At 43.9% G+C, this 19,192-nt stretch overlaps 1 protein-coding gene across 7 annotated transcripts in view; it reads left to right on the top strand.

The window, feature by feature from the left end:
• Positions 1 to 17,501, top strand: part of FDX2 (ferredoxin 2) — a 225,792-nt gene extending 208,291 nt beyond the window's left edge. For 4 of the 7 annotated variants that reach the window (XM_078674751.1, XM_078674748.1, XM_078674750.1 and 1 more), the window contains exons 5-6: positions 14,092 to 14,179; positions 17,083 to 17,414. In XM_078674751.1, coding sequence (XP_078530877.1) covers positions 14,092 to 14,179; positions 17,083 to 17,239 — 245 coding nt within the window. In that variant the 3' untranslated portion in view covers positions 17,240 to 17,414. Of the gene's footprint in view, positions 1 to 14,091; positions 14,180 to 15,067; positions 15,155 to 17,082 lie in introns of all 7 variants that reach the window. The other 3 variants (XM_078674755.1, XM_078674754.1, XM_078674752.1) reach the window with 2 other exon arrangements.
• The last annotated feature ends 1,691 nt before the right edge of the window (positions 17,502 to 19,192 follow it).

Below are 19,192 nucleotides of genomic sequence, written 5' to 3'. Positions count from 1 at the left end.
TCCCCCAAATAATTTAAGGATTTGTAGTAGCCGGTACACTGTGAATCGCGGCCTTGTCGCATACAGTAGGACATCGTCAGCGTATAACAAAATTCTCTCTTCTCATTGATCCCCCCTCCATTAATCCCAGAGATCACTGGGTCCCCCCTCACCCATGCTGCCAGTGGTTCCAACGCCAGTGCAAATAGTATCAGGGAGAGAGGGCACCCCTGCCGTGTTCCTTTATGAAGTGCTAATGTGCGGGATACCGAACCGTTCACTCAAACTCTGGCCAGTGGAGCTTTATATACCAATTTAAACCAAGATTGAAATTGAGGGCCAAATCCGAACTGCTTCAAAACGTCGAATAGATAGTGCCATTCTATACTGTCGAACGCCATGCAACCGTCGACGGATAATAGCACTGCTTCCAACCCTGGATAGGTTCTTACTAAATGCATTACCCCATATAAAAGTCTGATACTCCGATGTGGCCTAAAACCAGACTGGTCTCGGTGTATCAAATTCGTGATTGGCTCTAGAAGTTGGTTTACCAATACCTTAGCAAGGATTTTAACTTCCATGTGCAACAGGGAGATTGGCCTGTACGAGTCAGAGCGATCGGCTGGTTTGCCTGCTTTGGGAGTTACTACAATGGTCGCAGTTCGCTGATCTATCAGTAGACACCCCTTGTCCCATTTGAACCGATCTTTGAGGTTAAGAATCTAGCTGCAGGCTAGTCCAGGACACTTGAATTAAGGGAGAAACATTAAGTTGATGAACTGGAGCAAATGTAATAAAGTAAAGGGTAAAAGGGAGAATCTAAGAACAGTGCTTGCTGCCCTCCTCTACACCAGCCATCTCTCTGGTGTAATGATGCACACTAATAGAAAAATAATTTGAAGGTACTGAAAAAGTAAAATAAATAAATAAACAGATATTCTTCCTATTCACTTGAGTAAATGTATTTTCAAGTCACGTGTTTCATAGGAAATCGTATATTACATTTATTATTATAACGTCAATATTCAAACTTTCATAAATGTTTACAAAGCTCATTAAGATCTGTTACAAATGCATTCACAAGTGGTTTATTTGCGTATGTTAATAGTTGACTTTTCAGAATTTGTTATTGGGACATACTGCTTTCATGTTTTTTCTCAAGGCTTTAATATCAAATTCCCAATAACTCCTTTATGAATGAAAATGTGATGGCAGCATTAGAAACTCTCAGAGCTAATTAATATATGTTTTGCCTGTGCTGCTCAAACAGGATTTGAAATCCCCATGCCTCCTTTCCTCAGATGGTTGCAAATGAAACACCTGATTCCTCCATTAGAAGAACTCCACTTACCATCTGTTGATTTACTCCAATTCTTGAACTGAATACTAGATTTGACTTTTGTTGATACTCTGTACAGAGTTTCCTCGTCCTATTGCCTAGGTTCTTTTTGCCTTTATTGGTTGAGGAAATTGTTGAAGCTTATCATGACTTCAGGTCTTAAAATAAACTGCTTTTGAAAACAAATTTTCAGTGGCGAATATGTTGTTAGTGTTCCTTGATGCAATTTGAATTAACAATGATCTTAATATTTAATTTGCATTTGGTTTGTTAGTTTAAAAACCTTCTTCGAAAAACAACTTCCCATTTAGGAACCTACCAAAACAAATGCAAATAATTTTGGTCTTACACATTGTTTTGTGTTGAGCAATTTTGAATCATATGGCATTATGAGTTCATGATAAATCTTTTATAACACACAGTAGAAAGCTGTCTCTGTATATGATATTGCCACTAGGTCGTAATACCGTGCACAGAGTCCAAGGGTTCCGCAAAAGTGTACAGGGCTTAAAGTAAAACCCAAAGTGCTCTGTTAGTGGTAGTGTGGGCGAACATCCTTAAGCCTAACACAGAGGAGTGCAAGACATTTATTGCACATCAGTGATCAATAATGGACAGACGACTCAAGGAGGTGATCCAGACCAATTTTAGAAAATTGTACTCTGTAGTTTATTTTAAGATCAAGATCTTCGAAATAAGGTAAGTATGATTTTAATTAAAAAGACTTTTCACTTTGAAAAATCAACACTTAGAAACTTTTTAACACAGTCCAATGTTAACCTATGGGGAAAACAATATTGCGGTTAAACCGGTAAACTTACAATCCCAGTCTTTGGAGCCAAATGTCAGCAAGGTCCAAGGGTCAGGTAAGTACCAAAACGGCACCACCAGTGGCACATGGGCTGCCGGGTGCAGAGTTCAAAATCGAAGTCTGACCCAATGCTTTCAATGGAGACAGAGGGTGCTTGGAGCCACACTTCTAGGAGGTAAGTAGATCGGTTGCAGGGGCCAGGCTTTAGGGTTAGGTTAAGAATGAGGGGTGGAGGGGCTACAAAGTAGCACAAAACATACATCACTAGCGGCACAGGGGCGGCCAGGTGCAGGGTGCAATTTCGCCGTTGGTTGCCCAATGCTTTTCAATGAGGATTCATATGACAAAAAGGCTGCAGGTGTGACATCGGAGGTGCAAGAGGAAGGTCACCGACGGCAGTGGTAGTTGGGATGGAGGGAGTCGTTGGCGCACCGTCTGTTCAGCTCACCAAGACCCAGGGGCTTCAGCTGCAGGGGTGCTTTTCGATGTTGGTGTCTTCTTACCAGATCCGGTTGCGGTCAGGGGAGCCTGTTGATTCACACTGCAGGTGCCATCATGGAGATGAGGAGAGGTCAGCCAATGCTGGACATGAGTTCAGTATCGCTGGGGAGACTTCACTGCACATTTGAGCCATTCAGACTCAGGTCTTGGGCGTCGGGTGCAGAGTGGGCAGGAGATGCAGATCCGCCTGGATCCGAAGTCCTTGGAGTAGGTTTCCAAGGACAGGTCTGCTGTCCACGAGAGATTGGTGTCTTTTTCGAAGACAACAGGGGTTTCGGGGGTCACTGGCTGCAAGACGGGTCGTACGTTCGCAGAAGCTGGAGACAGGTCGGTAGGGCTGGGGCCAAGGCAGTTGTCCTCGTCTTCAGGCTTCTATGCAGAGTCGTCTTCTTTCTTCTTAGGTCGTCGCAGATCTGAGTTCTAGGTGTGGGGAATCGGCTAAATACTAAATTTAGGAGCCATTTTACGGGAGTAGTAGGTAGGGCCAATGGGCAACTCATCTGGGGTAACCACACTCTCTATCATGCCACCCTCCTATTCTTTAGAATAGTTTCCGTCAGTTTTCCCACCCAAAGTGGGGGTATAAAACCAGGAGCTGCCATCTGCTGCTACCAGCAGAGGCTGGGGGTCGCATTTGTTTGTGGTCCCAGAGAGCAGAGAATCTCTACACCGGGGTCCAGAACTATGTCTGGTGGTGGCTGACTGCCTACAGCCCATCAGAGAGCACACTATATTTGAAACCACATCAAAACCAGGCAAAAAGTGAGGGGCTAGCCCTGCAAAAGAGGCACTTTCTCACACAAACGTTGACACTTTTCTAAGAAAAATAAAACCGCAAAGTAAAATTCGAAAAAATATTAATCCCACTAAACTAAGCCTGTGCTAAAACGCTAGATATCCCATCGCTTTGTGCACCAACCAATGGCAAGGCCTTTTGGCTTATTGTACACAAAGTTGTTGCAAGCATTTCCTATGAGGGCCCATCTTTTGTCACACCACTCATCTTTCTATTTCGTGGAGCAGAAGTAGAAAGTCGAACATAGCTGTGCTCCTAAAGAAAACAAGCATTTACAATGCAGCGGTCTCGCCTTTGCAAAAGTTAGTTATTGGCATTGCAAATGACAAAATTTATATTGATGTGTTCGTTTTGAAAACAAATAAATAAATGGCATTGTCATTTACAATACCAAAAGCTTAATCTCTCGCAAATGCGAGACCTATTGCCTTTGCAATGTAATAGGTTGCGTATTTACACGAGTTTGAGCTATTGACATTACCTTTGATTAAGTTAAAGCCATTTGCTTTGCTAATGGTATTGTATAACAAAGCAAGTGGCTATATATGAAATATTTTAATAGTTAGCCTTGATCGAATCACTGTTGTATAATGAATCATGACAAGGCCACAAACAACAATTAAATGTGCTTAGACAAACTAAAATTGTTATAAACAAAAAATAATAATAAACAACACATGGACCTGAAAAAGCGAGAAGGAAGAAATTGCGTTGAGCATGTCACTGCCTGTCAGTGTAATCGGGGATGAAGCTTAAAGTTTCCAGAACCATGATTATAGCCTATATAAGTTCTATTATTTGCAGAAACTTGCTATCTCAGACTCGCAGTTTGTGAACGCTCCCACCATGACAGTCTCTAAAATTAACAGCAAGATTTTGAAACAAGCATTGAGAACGCTAATAGTTCTGTCTTGAAAAAAATGTCTGTAATGTGAAGCATTACAAATAAATAACATGGGAATGAATATGCATTAGATTAGAAAACAAAGTACTGTGCAATAATATTGGTGTAGGTTAAAAGGAAAGGCAATTGCACTGCCAAGCCAGACCTAAAAATCCATTTTGGTTTTATGACTGCAATTCTCCCATATGTGCTCACCATAAATTATCAAGTTACATTAAGACACTTTTATAGCATTACCATGCTATGTGTGTGTACCTGAAAATTCAACCTCGGGCAGCTGGATGAAAATATTAAAAGCTGCGGGGAGGGCCTTTTAATGCATTATCGAGAACTGTACAAACACTCGGCTGCACAATTCCAAAAGAAACAACTGCAGAAAAACAGGAGGCGACATGCGCCTCCTTCACGAAGGGACAGTGTGTGTCACTGGGGCAGCAAGGAGGGTCAAGCCCCATACCGCCCCAAACTACCCTCGGAAGAACAGAGTTGTGACGTTACAAAGTTTATGAACTTCTATCACTGCTGCCTTGGGGTGACGTTCCTCCCAAAAGGCAATTATAACAAGGAGGCATTACTTCAGAACGTGTACAGCATGCAGCCCTACAAGAAGCGCCAGCAACTAAAACCCGGGACTATGCGGCGTGAGGGTGTAAAGCGTAAGGGGCGTGAGGCGGGCCTGTCAGCTAGACCTGGGGGAGAGGTGGCGATGAGGGCGGGGGCAGGAGTCACTCACCTTCTAGGAAGACCAGCCAGCGCCGACTGCCCTTGGACTCTTTAAGGTAGAAACTGCAAAGAAAAAACAAATTGAACTTTTCAGTGAATGGGCCGATTGATTTCCGGGGGTAGAGGGTAGTGGGCAAAGGCGTGAGGGAATCCAGAGGAGCGGGTGGGGGTCGTGGCCGGTAACCACAGCCTGCAGTGTGCCCTCATTAGAATATCAAGAGAACGATGAACAAGGAGTAAAAGTGCTCAGCTGTCAGCATCGCTGAGCACGGCTCTGGATGAAAGGCTGCCTGGCGCGGGCAGACCATCAACCCCGGCCTTTCATCCGCAGCCAGCCGCCGCCAGCGTGTTTGGGGAGCGTGGGGAGGGGGCACGCGCACCGGGCGACAGGGGAATCCAGCGGGCGATCCAGCGGGCGACAGCACTCGCAGTTCACCCAGTCATGATTCAACAGCGCATTAAGGACTCAACAGATTAATGGTCCGGCACACCTGATCAAAGTTCGTCTGAATGAAGGATAAAACAATAACACACGACTGAATGAAACTAATGTATGGCAGATGTGCAATGAATATTAACAGTAATGCTATATTGCGCTCAGCATGACGTAGACTTTTCTCTTTTAGCCCCGTCCTTTTCAGACTGGCTTGGCCTGACTTACGTGTGTGGTAAAAGCTTTCTGATCTTCTTTATGGGGCGAAACAGATGGGCCCCATAAAGAAGATAAGAAAGCTTTTACCACAGCAGTAAGTTAAGGAAGCCAGTCTGAAAAGGACGGGGCTAAAAGAGAAAGAAGAACATCCCGAACACCTCTTTTCCAATGGCTGGCCACCGTTTAGCATGAACGGTGATGCCATCCAATGGAAAAGAGGGGCAGGGCTTAACCTCGCTAGAGAAACTCACTCTATCTCATTAAGTCTCGCCAGCGAGACTGCACATGTGCGCAGTCTTACGCTAGCAGAGACCTAAAAAGGGTGCATTGCGGTCAGCTGCAGACAGAGCTGACTAAGGCCATGCTGTGTGACACACATTAACAAACAAGAAGGGCATGTGGAATGTCGTGGATGCATAGTGAGGAAGGGAAAGTACATCTTCCTCTTGACACTTTAGAAAGCTAAGATACATATAATTTGCAATGATTATGATCTTCTCATAAAAGTCTTTAGATCCCGACTAATTGGATTACGGAGCACAGGCAAGATGAATACACATTGTGATATTGACCCACAAGCAGTTATTTTTTAACTGAATACTAGGTTTGACTCATCTAGTTTGAGAGATGCAGTGTCATGGATTTTCTGCGGTAGTTAGTTGATAAACATGAAACTGTAACTATATTGGGAATAATCATTTGTACAAGATTAGCAAGGATTCAGGAAATTATTTTTCAGATTAAGTCTGAACACATTCCGTAGAGCACAGCGCTTACTGTTCGAGAGGCGAGATAACAAATGCTTCAGCCTAGCATTACTTAAGACTATTCCTCCCTGTATCATGGCAGCTGTAGATCATGATGTGAGCGTAAGAGAAGCGAAGCCACTGAAAGTCACTGGGCCACTGCAGCACTTACCTCCAAGCTCCCTGTTACGCCCTGCAAGCTGCTACCTCTCGATATTCTGACAAAGTCGAACCAAACCGAGCAGAGCTAGCCGATAGCAGAGTACGACGGTGGCTCCCCTCTAAGCACTCTTAACTGTGCTACACCGTGACACCTTGATTTCTGCCACTCTATCCCCCTGGAGTTAGGTGTGCATTGATTGAGACATGAAAAGGTGCTGGCGGGTAACACCAAACCCAAATTTACTGCAGGATCGGAACACATATGACACGGAAGTTAATGTTAATGTTATGGGTGTCTTATATAGCGCTCGGCTACTCCATGGAGTGTCCCGGCGCTTTTTCCAACCCACAACAGACTACAGAGAAATGGCAAAAAAGGAAGAGGGAATAAGCAGGTTACTGTCCATACAGCCATGTCTTCAAGCCCTTTCTGAAGGCCAGCAGACTTGAAGTACAGCGGAGTGACAGAGGAAGGCTGTTCCATAGCTGGGGAGCCAGGCGTTTGAAGGAACGTCCCCCAATCCTAGCCTTCCTGACAGTGGGGACAGTGGCAAGGCCAAGGGATTCTGACCTAAGGGATCTAGTAGGTTTGTAAAAGGCAAGACATTTCTGGATGTACTCCGCTCCCATAGCATTCAGTGCCTTATGTGCCAGCGTCAGTGCTTTAAAAACAATCCGCTTGCGGATAGGCAACCAATGTAAGGAGTTTAACAGGGCCGAGGCTCTCGCTCGGCAGGGAAGGCAAAAAATCACCCGTGCCGCCGAGTTTTGGACCACCTGAAGTTTTTGGAATAAATAGTCCGGGAGGCCCAAATATAGAACATTGGAATAGTCCAGCCTAGAACAAATCAGAGACTGGACAGTTGTTTTCCTATGCACTATTGGGAGCAAGGGGAGAAACTTGCGTAGCATTTTGAGGAGGCCATAGCAAGTGCCAGTCAGACCCAGAATCTGGGACTTAAACGAAAGGCCATTGTCAATTTTGACCCCCAGATTCTTAGCAACTAGATAGGAAGACGCAGGAGGAAACATGTTTATAGGCCACCAATCCTGCCAATTCGGGTCAGCCTGACATCCAAAGAAAAGCACTTCTGACTTATCAGGGTTGCATTTGAGGCTATTTCGTTGAAACCATTCGAAGACAGCCCCAAGGCAGCTCCGAATGCTCTCTCCGTCAAACTCTGCCCCCTTATGACAAGTGAAAAGGAGCTGGGTATCATCGGCGTAGGATATGATCTGAGCCCCAAAGGACTCAGCCAGTACCGCCAGAGGGGTCATAAAGATATTAAAAAGAGTACTACTAGTTCTCAACTTCCACGACACGATTACTAGACAAGTGTCACGAAATAGGCACAGTTTGCTCAGGAAGCTGGACAGACATATTGGACAACTCAAAGTAAGATCTGAGTGGGGGCTAAGGAGGTTAAGGGAACGTGACAAATTGGAGTAGAGAGAAGTGTTGGGTAAAAGATTTGTTTTTTAATCGGCCAAAGGGAGAACTGTAGACAGCCTATGGACACCTGGCTTTGGATTTCTTTTTTAGGTCGCAATCTTCTGGTTTGCTAAAGATATCTTGGGGATATTCAGAAAGCTTCTCTAGGAATGCGTTCCGCCCATCGCTTTCCATTGGTTTTGTGGTTTGTAACTCCCATTTTCTGGCTTTCTATTTGCTAGTTTTATTTGTTTTAGACTGTCGAGAGAGAGTTCGTCCCTCCCAAGGAACAAAGCCTTTTCACACTACATCTACTTGTATTTTTCCATGAGTGCTCCTTTCTGTAAACAGGCCTGTAAATCTTGTTCTTATCTTGTCACATTTGCTGTGCAGAGGTCAAATGTCTGGCTTTGTCTTTTGAGGAAGCTTGGTTTTTATTTTTCTTTGTCTGACTTCAAAGTGAGAGTATTTATGTGACAATCTTGCTGGATGGGGGTAGAACATTTTTTTCTAGCACACAACATTTAAATGAACTGAACAAGTATTTGTAAATTGTATCGTTTTATTAGTAAAACTGTATGTCTGTGCAATTGTAATGGTCATTTCTATTGAAAATTTGCGGTCTTTTATGGCAGTGTGCTACCACACATGCATTTTCCACTCTATGCGACATGGTTCTACACGACTTCACTCTGCACCACTCCATGCCACTACACTGTACTCTGCACCACCACACTTTACACCACTACACTGCACTCGACGTCACTGCACTCTACTCCACTCTGCACTACTCCACTCTATGGCAATCTGCTCTACTTCAGTGCACTCTTCGCCACTGCACTCTACATCACTACAGTCTAGGCCACTCCACTCTACTCTTCACAACTTCACTCTTCTCTGCGCCACTCTGCAACACTGCACTCTACGCCACTGGACTCTATGCCAGTACACTCTACCCCAGTGCACTCTACCATGCACCACTTGACTGCTCTGAAACAGTCTACTATACGCCACTGCACTGTACGCCATTACACCCTACTTCACTCTGCTCCGCTGTATTCTATGCCACTGCAGTCTACACCATGCCACTGCACTCTACTTCATTGTACTTTACACCACTGCTCTCTATGGCACTCTACCTTATGCCACTGCACTCTACGACACACTACTCGGCAACAGTGCACTCTATACCGGTCTACTTTGCACTACTGCACTCTATGCCACTGCGCTCTACGGCCCCATACTCTACTCTTCGGCACTATACTCAACTCTTCACCGCTCTACGCTACTGCACTCTATGCCACTCTAATCTACTCTGCACCCTAAGCCACTGTACTCTGTGCCACTCTACACCACTGCACTCTATGCCAATGTGCTCTGCTATGCAACACTAATCTACGCCACTGCATTCTACAATGCTGCATTGTATGCCGCTGAATTCTATGCACTGCACTCTACACCACTATACTCTGTAACACTCTACGATAGTCCAGTCTTCTCCACGCCACTCCACTGCACGTCACGCTAAGCAACTCCATAGCCACGCTGGTGTAAAACATGGCTGAAACACATTGGCAAAGCCAATGGTTCTTACATAGGCGAGACCTGTTGGCTTTGCCAATGCTTGTTCTTTTATTTCACATCTATATCACTAAGTCAGTGCAAAGAGAAAAAGGTAATTCAGTAGCACTATGAAAGGCCACACTACACCCGATTAAACCAAGCACAAAAACAGCAGCAATGTCACAGGCTTCAAACAAGGACCTGGCCAGGCTAAGTATAGATGATATCCGTCACAATGTCACAGAATTGTACCTTATAGGAGATATGAGACTGACCTGACAATATCAAGGATATCCAATAACTATAAACTGGTTGAGAAACAGCAATTTAATCCACAGGGTGTTCCTCAGATTTTGTGCCAACGTGAGAAATGGAAGAGGATAAAAGGAGGGGAAGGCTTTATACTTAACAAAGGGCTCTCTTCAAAACATATCACCTTCCTTACTCATCTCAGGAAATAACTCTTTAGCCAAGTGATTCAAACAATCTATTAGAAGTCACAATATAAAGGAAAGGGGTCTCCTTGATCTAGACCCCCTGTCCCCCCCCATATCCTCCCCCTTCTAGGGGTACACTGGTTCTGAATTCTGTGTTAACTGACAGGAAGAAGGCCCGGACTTCTGTGGACGTAATACATTTTTATTGTTTTTTTAATAAAATCCAGCCTTCCAACAGACGCGCATTTTGGCAGAAAGTTAAAAACAGGGTTATCCATTGAAAAACAACAACCCCTTTTTTTGCTTGGATCATGTACTCTCCCCCCAGCTCAAAGAAAAGCTAATCATAATTCTCATAATGTGTCCCAAATCCCTGCTCAGACAAACTCTATACTAGCATCAAAACCAAATGGTAATGCCTCTATTAGGGCACAGGAGTTTTTAGATAGAGCAAAATCTTCTAAAATCAACCCAGCCTCCTTTGTCTCAGATAACCGATTCTTCACAGCCAGATAACTCAATCCATGCTGTGTTAATCATGACCATGCCGTAGAATATCCTTTCAAAAATTCAATTGATTGGGTCCAATCAGAATGACATGGCCTTTTCGCTAAGTCTCCAAATCCAAGAGATCTCACTCAGGCTTGGCAGAATTGGATCCCAAATTTAAGAGCATGAGCAAACACTCTTCAATATTGAGGATCATCATCAGAATACCTGAAAGCAAGTTGCAACTAGAAGATCTTGAAAACCACTCTAGAAGGTCTAATCTAAGACTCGCCAGAAGTCACAGAGAGGATAGAGCTAAAATCTTAAATCGCAAAATCTTAAAATCTTGCTATTTAGAACAGAACACATGAGAACAGAACAAATCCAATAACTGTATTAGAAAACTTTGATGATTATCGCATTAAAGAGAAAGTAGTGACTGCTATCATGAAATCCAAGTTCTTCAAGGTTGATAACACATTAGGGTTTGTAGATTTATTTGGATCACTCCTTTTAAATCTCCAAATGAAGATGGTAATCTAAGCAGATGATTCCACTATTTAAATCTGTTGGTGTTCAAACCATGGTAACTCAAATTGCAAAGCTAAATGTGTTAGCAAGTGGCTTCTTTCAGGCTTTTTCAATCTTGTTAACGTTCAGGACTTTCTTAAAGAACTGCAACATGGGAGTAAATTATATATATATATAGTCTTGCAGAAGTATTTATCTTATGAGATAATGATGTTATGAATATTGAGCTGTGGCGAGGGGTGGGTATGTGGGGAGAGGTAGGCAAATGGGAAGAGTATGGAAGTGCTAAATAAAAGACGTCTCGGGAAGAGGGAACGGTCACTAATTATTTTCTCTTTTAAGGAAAAAAGAGCACGGTCTAATCTTCCTCTTCTCTGAGGAAGAAATAATTCAGTCACTAAAAGAATTGGCAAATGTAATGCTACAGAGAAGGACAACTACCATTCCGAGTGGGGTCAGATATTTATCGATGACTTTAGAAATACTCTTGTGATGCTATTTACCTCAATTGTCAACTGAGGCAATACTCTCTCTTCTGGGTCGTGGCATAGCCACCAAAGATGGCAGGGGCTCATTTGTGAGTTCTGTGTAACTGCCCTTATAATCCAACATAATCTGCTGGCTTAATAAACATGGAATCAATCCAGACACAGTCCTAAATAGATTACTATACTAGCTATCCTGTCAGAAGGTCTGCTGGAGCTTAGAGGTTATGGCTGTATTTGGAGTAGCTCTCTCTTAGCTTAGTCGGAGCTGAGCTACACCCAGCTAGTGGGCCTGGTGCCACTCTTGTCCTCTGGGACGCTTTATTCCTTGAATTGGCCAACTGTCTGGGGTTTTCTGGCTGAGTGCCTGACTGCCTATATGCCATCAAGAGACAAGGTCACTGGGACTGCTGGGGTATAGGCTGGGCTGCGGCCTACCCTTTTTTCACTTCTGGGTGGCCCAAATATTCCTCTTGGTCATGGGACATTTTGGACAGCTGAACCAGGTTAGATGAGCGTGTCCATGGTTGCCTGGCCACTTGACGGTCCTGCTTTGACTTTACCCATAATGAAGTCACAGGAGATCTGAACCAGGGCTTACTGATGCTGCTCCCTCCTTTCTGCCCAGCCATGGAGGGAGGAAAGCCATTGCCACTGAGTCTCCAGTAACAAAGGTTAAAGCCTGAAAAAGGGAGTTCTGGAGAGCTCCCACATTAGGCTGGGAGGAAGTGCTGGATAATGCAACCTCCATTATCCTGCAGGCCATACAGAAAACACATTCATCATTAGAAGGGAAGATAGACGAGGTGAGCCTTAACCTGTCCCTCCTTCACTGTGGCTTTAGAAATGTGGTGGGAAGAGTTACTGAGGCAGGGGGCAGGCTATCTGGACGGACAACACACTATAAATCTTGCAAGGTAAAAGTTGCGCAGCCTATTAAGGTAACTAGGAAAGAGCAACAAAAGTGGAGGTCCTCTCCTGGCGCACAAATATGAGAGTGCTGGAGGGTGCAGAACGGTCCAACCTGACCCAGTGCACAACAACATAGCTCAAATCCTGCCTCCCAGAAGAAGATTTGTTGCTATGATTTGCGGTAGAGTGGGCACACTGCTGATTGGTGACGAGGCCACCCCTGGGTGACATCTCCCCACTGGCCAGTCATTAGCTCTCCCCTCAGTTACTTGGGTTGCGAGTACTTCACATTTCTTTGACACTCAGGAGAGCTCCTGGAACTGGCTGAAGGAGAGACAGAGTCTCAGGCGTGCTCAAACCATACAGATAGACTTTTTCTTGACTAGCCTGCCTCGAGGGGCAGGGGATCCGGGATCCCGACATGGTAGATACAGAATAGATCCCAATGAGCCGACTCAAAGGGGAGTGGGAAAGCACTGCTTTCTGGGAGCATGGGATGTCACAGAGGAAGAACCCAACCCACCAACCTGAACATGCTGCCACAGTTCACAGCAAGTTTGCTAGGTAGGTTCTCCGTGAACCGGAACACAAGCCACCTAGGATCCACTGGAAAGCCTGTGACTCACACGGCTGGGCATACCCGGCGCACTTACGGAGGGCATCAAATGCAAAAACAACAAGGGGATAAGTGGAATGCTTGAATTAATCTCAACCACTGTCAATCGCTCGGGCCCCATCCCTATCCTTTGCTTTTTACCTACCATGCAGTACTTTGTTTGGACCCAGTCATATGCAAATCACCCTTGACCTTGTTCCTCACGGGAACAGTACACCCCGAACTTCAGTCAAGTATAGCTTGGTTCCAGTGGCACAGTGAGCGTCAAATGAAAAACAGCTTTCCAGTGCCTCCTAGGTTGCTTGTGTTCCAGTTTTGGAAGGACCTGGCCTGGCAGTTCGGGTTGGACTGTTTCCATGATGAAAAGGGGTCAAGGAAGAAGCTAAACTAATGCAGTACTTCTTGGGTAACGGCAGCATATTAAAGATCTACTGATACACTGCTCCTTGATTGTCAACACCGAGCCCTATGGCACGAATACCCATTGATTAGTAACAGATTTGGGCACAATTGACGAAGAGAAGCCAGAATGCCCCCCTCAACACTGCCAGTCTCATCCTGTCACAGGAGCGTATTCACCTTCATATACTACTATGCTACTAAGACGTTATGGAGGATGGATGAAGGGATCTCCCCAGACTACACTGGAAACCACAACACAAGGGGTGCTGTGATGCCAATGATCTATTACAACACCAACATCTAACCTTCTCTGACCTCCTTTCCATCTGTCCAAATACTATAAGGTCTCTGCGCTGTCAACCTGTGTCAGTGGCTCGAAGTCCTGTTACTTGTTACAAGCAAAGATTGCTGGGATAAAACGGGTGTTGCCTCACACTGTTTAAAATTCAGGCTGTTGGCTGAACATATCATATGTAATGTCTGATCTGAGGAGTCAAATGAAAATGATTTGATCAAAGTAAATTTGATAAATAATTTGATTATGTGAAATGTGCCTAATGCCTTTAGGCTCTTTTGTGGTACTTGGAAAATTTGTATTTGTTTTTAAGGTGCCTGTGAAGCTTCACTTGCCTGTTCAACCTGCCATGTGTATGTGAGCGAGGAATACCACAGTAAGCTCCCAGATCCAGATGAAAGGTAACACAATCAGGCTATTGCTTATCTAGTGGTTAGTTTTTGCATGATGCTGTTAGCCATTTTCTTTAAATTGTAAATTCACTACAAACATTGTTAGAGTCTTGAGTCGAGTATACTAAGCTCTGTTCAAAATGGAAATGATTGCTCCAGTAACAACATCTGGGCATGTTGTGAAGTTCCTCAAAAGCAAAGTAAGAGCAGACCAGAAAAAGTCGATGTGACTTACATAAGACCAAAGATGGTTATAAAAAGATTTTATTTTTCAATATGTACCAAAATATCTTAATTCTGTTATAACTGCTGTAAAACCAGTGGCATTTCTGAAGGGTTTCTTGTTTTGGGACAAAAACTAGTATCTGACAGTCTTGGATCTAGTTACGTTTTCATGTTGATAATCAAAATGCCTGGTCAGTAAATGTTTACCAACCACAAGTAGATGATGGACGAAGTGCTGAAAATTTCCAGACACTCACCCCCAGTCACAGATCTGGGTTGAATCCATCATCGTTATTTAGCTTACTTCGCCACCCCAGTTCAGACCCAGCTATATGCAAATTGGAAACACACATCTTGGGACCGGTTTCAAAGTGAATATTTACTTACTGAAAAAGAATTGGTTATATTTTTAGTTACCGAAAAACATGTCACAACTTGCATATCATCAGAGTGCTGAGTTTAGGTTGTTTTTTTCACTTTTTCCTCCACTTATTACTCTCATTGCTTCCGTCTATCGTATTTTGCGTTTTTTTATTTGAGACAAAAATACTTTTGGACCATTTGCAGTGAAGAATGCAATGGTATTTATAATGCCTTGGGCAATGGAGTGTTTGGAATTCAGCTAACTTAAAAACTGGAAACGCTAGAACTTTGTTACCTATCTCTCCTTAGGTGCCCAGATTGTGTGAGGATTTTGCTCCTTGTCTTCGACTCACTTGCATTCTAGCCACAAGTCTTGTATGGGTCAAAAGCAACCAGGTTTGTGCAAGGATTTTGCTTCGGTCAATGAGTCACAGTCCGCATGGTCTATTACAAACACCCCTAAGACACAACTGTGCTTTTGGTCCTGAATTCTTCTTCCAGCATATTCCTTAGCCCATCTACGGCGCATCATCTGTTTTAGCTCCTAATTGTTTCACTGTCCTAAACCAAACTTTCCTAGCTTTGATAGGCTGCAAACAGTTGTAGGTAGCTACTGCTGTGTTTACAGTGGACAAAACCAAATAATATGAGGTCAACTGTGCATCAGTGTGTGGATGTCCTCAGTTTCACTGGAGGCAAACCCATCAACATTACCAGTGTTAGACAGATGTCTCTAAAAACAGTGCCTTCTTGTACTTCGTGTGCAAGAAACAAGTTGCTTACCTGTAACTACAGTTCTCAACAATTGGTACCTTTCATAGCCTGACATGCTTGAATCATTCCTCATTGGGAGTGCGTTGGTAATCTTCAGAAAGTAGCATTACTAAAACTAGGCCTTAAATGCCACAGACAGTGTCACTTTAGTAGACAATCCGTGTCAGAAAACTTTAGCCAGTCACAAAGAAGCATCCTGTATGCAACTACTCCTAAATGCCACCATACCTCAGATGTCGTAACACAAGTTTGAAAGGATATATAGTATAGATGAGACTACTTTTTCAGTTATCTTGCTGATAAATGGTAGGTGAGTGATGGTCTGGTAGCTAGTGAGGATATTATAGTTGTTTAATAGTGGGAATATCTGTTCTGAGAGCTTCTGGAAAGATGCCTTCAGTGAGGGAAGTGTTGACAGTGGCAAGTAGGGGAAAGAGAGCTCCCAAAGAGAGAGCTTTTATACAGAAAGAGATTAGGAGACATCTTCACAAGAAGTGGCTTTAAGGGAGTTGATTATGTTGGCAAGATTTGTGAGAGATAGTGCTTTGAAGGCTGACAATTACAGGATTCTTTATAAGGAGAAGGGAGGGCGTAAATGATGAAGCAGGCTGTTGATGTGCTGTTGGATCTTCTGTAATTTTCCACTGAAGAAGAGGTTGATGGGATTGTACTTGTCTGCAGAGTGAGAAGTAGATAGGTCTAGCAGGGGTCTGTTTCAGTGATGGTCTTGAAAAGCATTCTGCTTTTGTTGGTAGCTTCATTGAGGGTGTTGGTGTAATACTTTGCTTTCATTTTTATTCCTGTCTGTGGATTGATATTTGTCTGCAAGGTCTTTAGAAGAGTACCAGCGTGTTGAAGGCTTTGTCTTACACTTGCATGTTTCAATTGGGGTATGGATATTCACTTAGCGGCCAATTCACAAAAGCTCTTCACACTTGTGGCCGGACCTCCGCCCGGCTGTTACTCATTGCGGAGGTCCTGTGACCAGTGAGGGGTCCCCCGGCACGACAGCGGTACCTCCACCAAGAATGCAGAGGCCCTTTGTGAATCGGCCCCATAGTTTTACAAAAATAATGTTGAAGTTGTTTAGAAGGGTGTTGATAGGGTAACAGATTAGTTGGTTTGCTGATAGAACGCTGAGCAGGGAGATAGAATTGACAAAGTGGTCAGTCCAATCTAGGGCTACGGGTGGTTTCTTTTGATTTTTTGAGAGTTTGAGAAGGTTGAGGATGTGGTTTTTGGAGTGAACTGGTTGTAGGACATGCTTCACCATGCTCTGTGTTATGATAAGGGTGTCTCTTGATATATTTTTTAGCTCATTTTATATGGGAGGTTGAAGTCAACCAAGAGGGTGGTGTGGGCATCACAGATGGATGAGGGGTGGTGGTGAGATCTGGGAATTCATCAATTAAGTCCTTGTTCTGCCCGGGAGGTCTGTAGATGAGATCGGAGTTGTGTCTTCGAAATGTACACCAGTAGTAACTTGGTACAGTCAAATGCCTCAAAGGGTGGTTGGTAACTTAATTGTTCCTTTTCTTTTCCTATTACAGAGAAGAAGATATGCTGGACATGGCTCCGCTACTCCAGGAGAACTCGCGTCTGGGTTGTCAAGTCATACTTACCAAAGACCTCGAAGGAGCTGTTTTTACACTCCCTAAAATAACCAGAAACTTTTACGTGGACGGACATGTACCCAAACCCCATTAGAAATATTAAATATGACTTGACCACATCAATATACCTACATGTACAGTTAGTATGATTTGCAGTATACCGCTCAGAAGTTAATTTATGCCAAGGATACTACAAATGTTACTGAAAAAAAGTAACGATGCTTTTATAACCTCCAACATATATTAAAAGTTTGTGTTCACTGGTTTAACTCTTTATTGGTCAAGAAAGAATATTGGAAAGTAGGATCGATAACTCGTATTTCTTAGTGTATGATGAATAACATTTCGCATGTTTTGACCCTGTAATTAATATTTCAAGCACTATCCAACACCTGTCACTTTCAATAACTGGGTTCATTATCTTGAACAATTATAACAATAATCAGATTACACAGTAAGTGATTCAAGCTTCCGTGAACCTACATTCATCTCATGCTGTCAATTCATGAGTTTGATAAATTGCAAAGTACTTCTTTAAGAGCTTTTATGCACGTACTTTTACAGTTTTAAGTCTTTCCCTACAAGACAAATTATGTAAGATGGCATTTCTCTTGGGTCACACAGAATCATTTCCAACTCTCTACTAGCCTGTACAGTAATAGTTTCCAAGCTCTTCAGACTTGAGCACTTGTGCACTAAAGGTTCTGCTACACAACTGTCGCTTACACACCAGTCCTTTTATTCCACCTAAGGTGTATTTACTTGGCTTCACAGTTATGTTGTTATTTGCTTTTTTTTCTGTTGTAGGACAGTGTAAGAACTGGTACCGCCAGTTCTCCGGGGGGTAGCATGGCTCGAGCAGGAAGGCAGCCAGGGGCTTACGTGTAAAGCAGCCACTTAACACACACATCCAATGAAACACACAGTGGCGCAATAATGGAGACCACACCAGTAGTTGTATTTGAAAAATCAAGATCTTTTATATAGGCTTTCAATTAGAGAAATGCATTGGTAATTTAATTAGCTTTTCAGGTGAGCATTTCATTGCAGTAGTCTTTTCATTAAAATAATAACCAGCTCATCTAAGCAGTGAAACATTAAATAACCCCGCCTGTCGCATCAAACTCCTCGGCAGGCAAAGGGGGTACTTTTATAACCTGGAGGATCCTACAAGAAGCGACTATAGCATTGCATTAAAGTAACACATTAAACCTCTCATAGACGCTTTCTAACTTGTGCTTCCTAGAAAGTAATACAACATTTCAGCAAGTACTTTTCAGTATAACAGAGAACTTCAAAGAACACAGCCTGTAGTAACCTTCCACAAGCTTCTCTTCTTGTAAATACAGATCGGTTTGCGACCCAGTTCAGATCATCAGAATACTATGGAAGTCCACCTCTGCAAGAAAATTTAGTACAGTGAAGTGACTCTCCCTCTCATTAACAGGCTTGTAAATATGGTGCGCTATGAATAATTCAGGCTTGTAAATATGGTGCGCTATGAATAATTCAGGCTTGTAAATATGGTGCACCATGAATATTTCAGGCTTGTAAATATGGTGCGCTATGAATAATTCAGGCTTGTAAATATGCAGACAAAACGATATAATGAGGAAAGTGTCTGACCCTCCAGCCTCCAAATATTCGAGGCACATTCAGAAGGGGGCCAACAGGGCCCAGTCACAGTTAACCCCGGGGGAGGGGTGACCTCGGGCTTCACTCGGCCTACCGCCCTCCTCCCCAGGGGGTTACCTCTCTTCTTCGGCCCTCGCGGAGATGCTGCTGCAGGCGAGAGGGTCTTCGGCCCTCCCAGAGCCTCACTTGCCCCAGCGCGGTGCAGGTACTGCGTTAAGGCACCAGCGCCGGGGGCGAGGCAGGTCGAGCACTCGGGGCTCGAGGCTCACTGTGGTGTTCAGGCGCGGCTCGCGTGGCACAGCGGAGGGGGCTCCTTAGTTCCTCCGCCCTCTCTACGGCGAGCTGGTGCTTCTCCGGGTGCCGGGCCTCGGGAGAAGGGGCTGGTTCCGGGCAGCCAATGGCTGTGCGGCTA

The sequence above is a fragment of the Lissotriton helveticus genome, chromosome 2_1 (assembly GCF_964261635.1).
Source record: "Lissotriton helveticus chromosome 2_1, aLisHel1.1, whole genome shotgun sequence".
In the NCBI taxonomy this organism is placed as follows: Eukaryota; Metazoa; Chordata; class Amphibia; order Caudata; family Salamandridae; genus Lissotriton; species Lissotriton helveticus.
The sequence above is the reverse complement of the archived record's forward strand: the minus strand, read 5'-3'. Positions and strand labels throughout refer to the sequence as shown.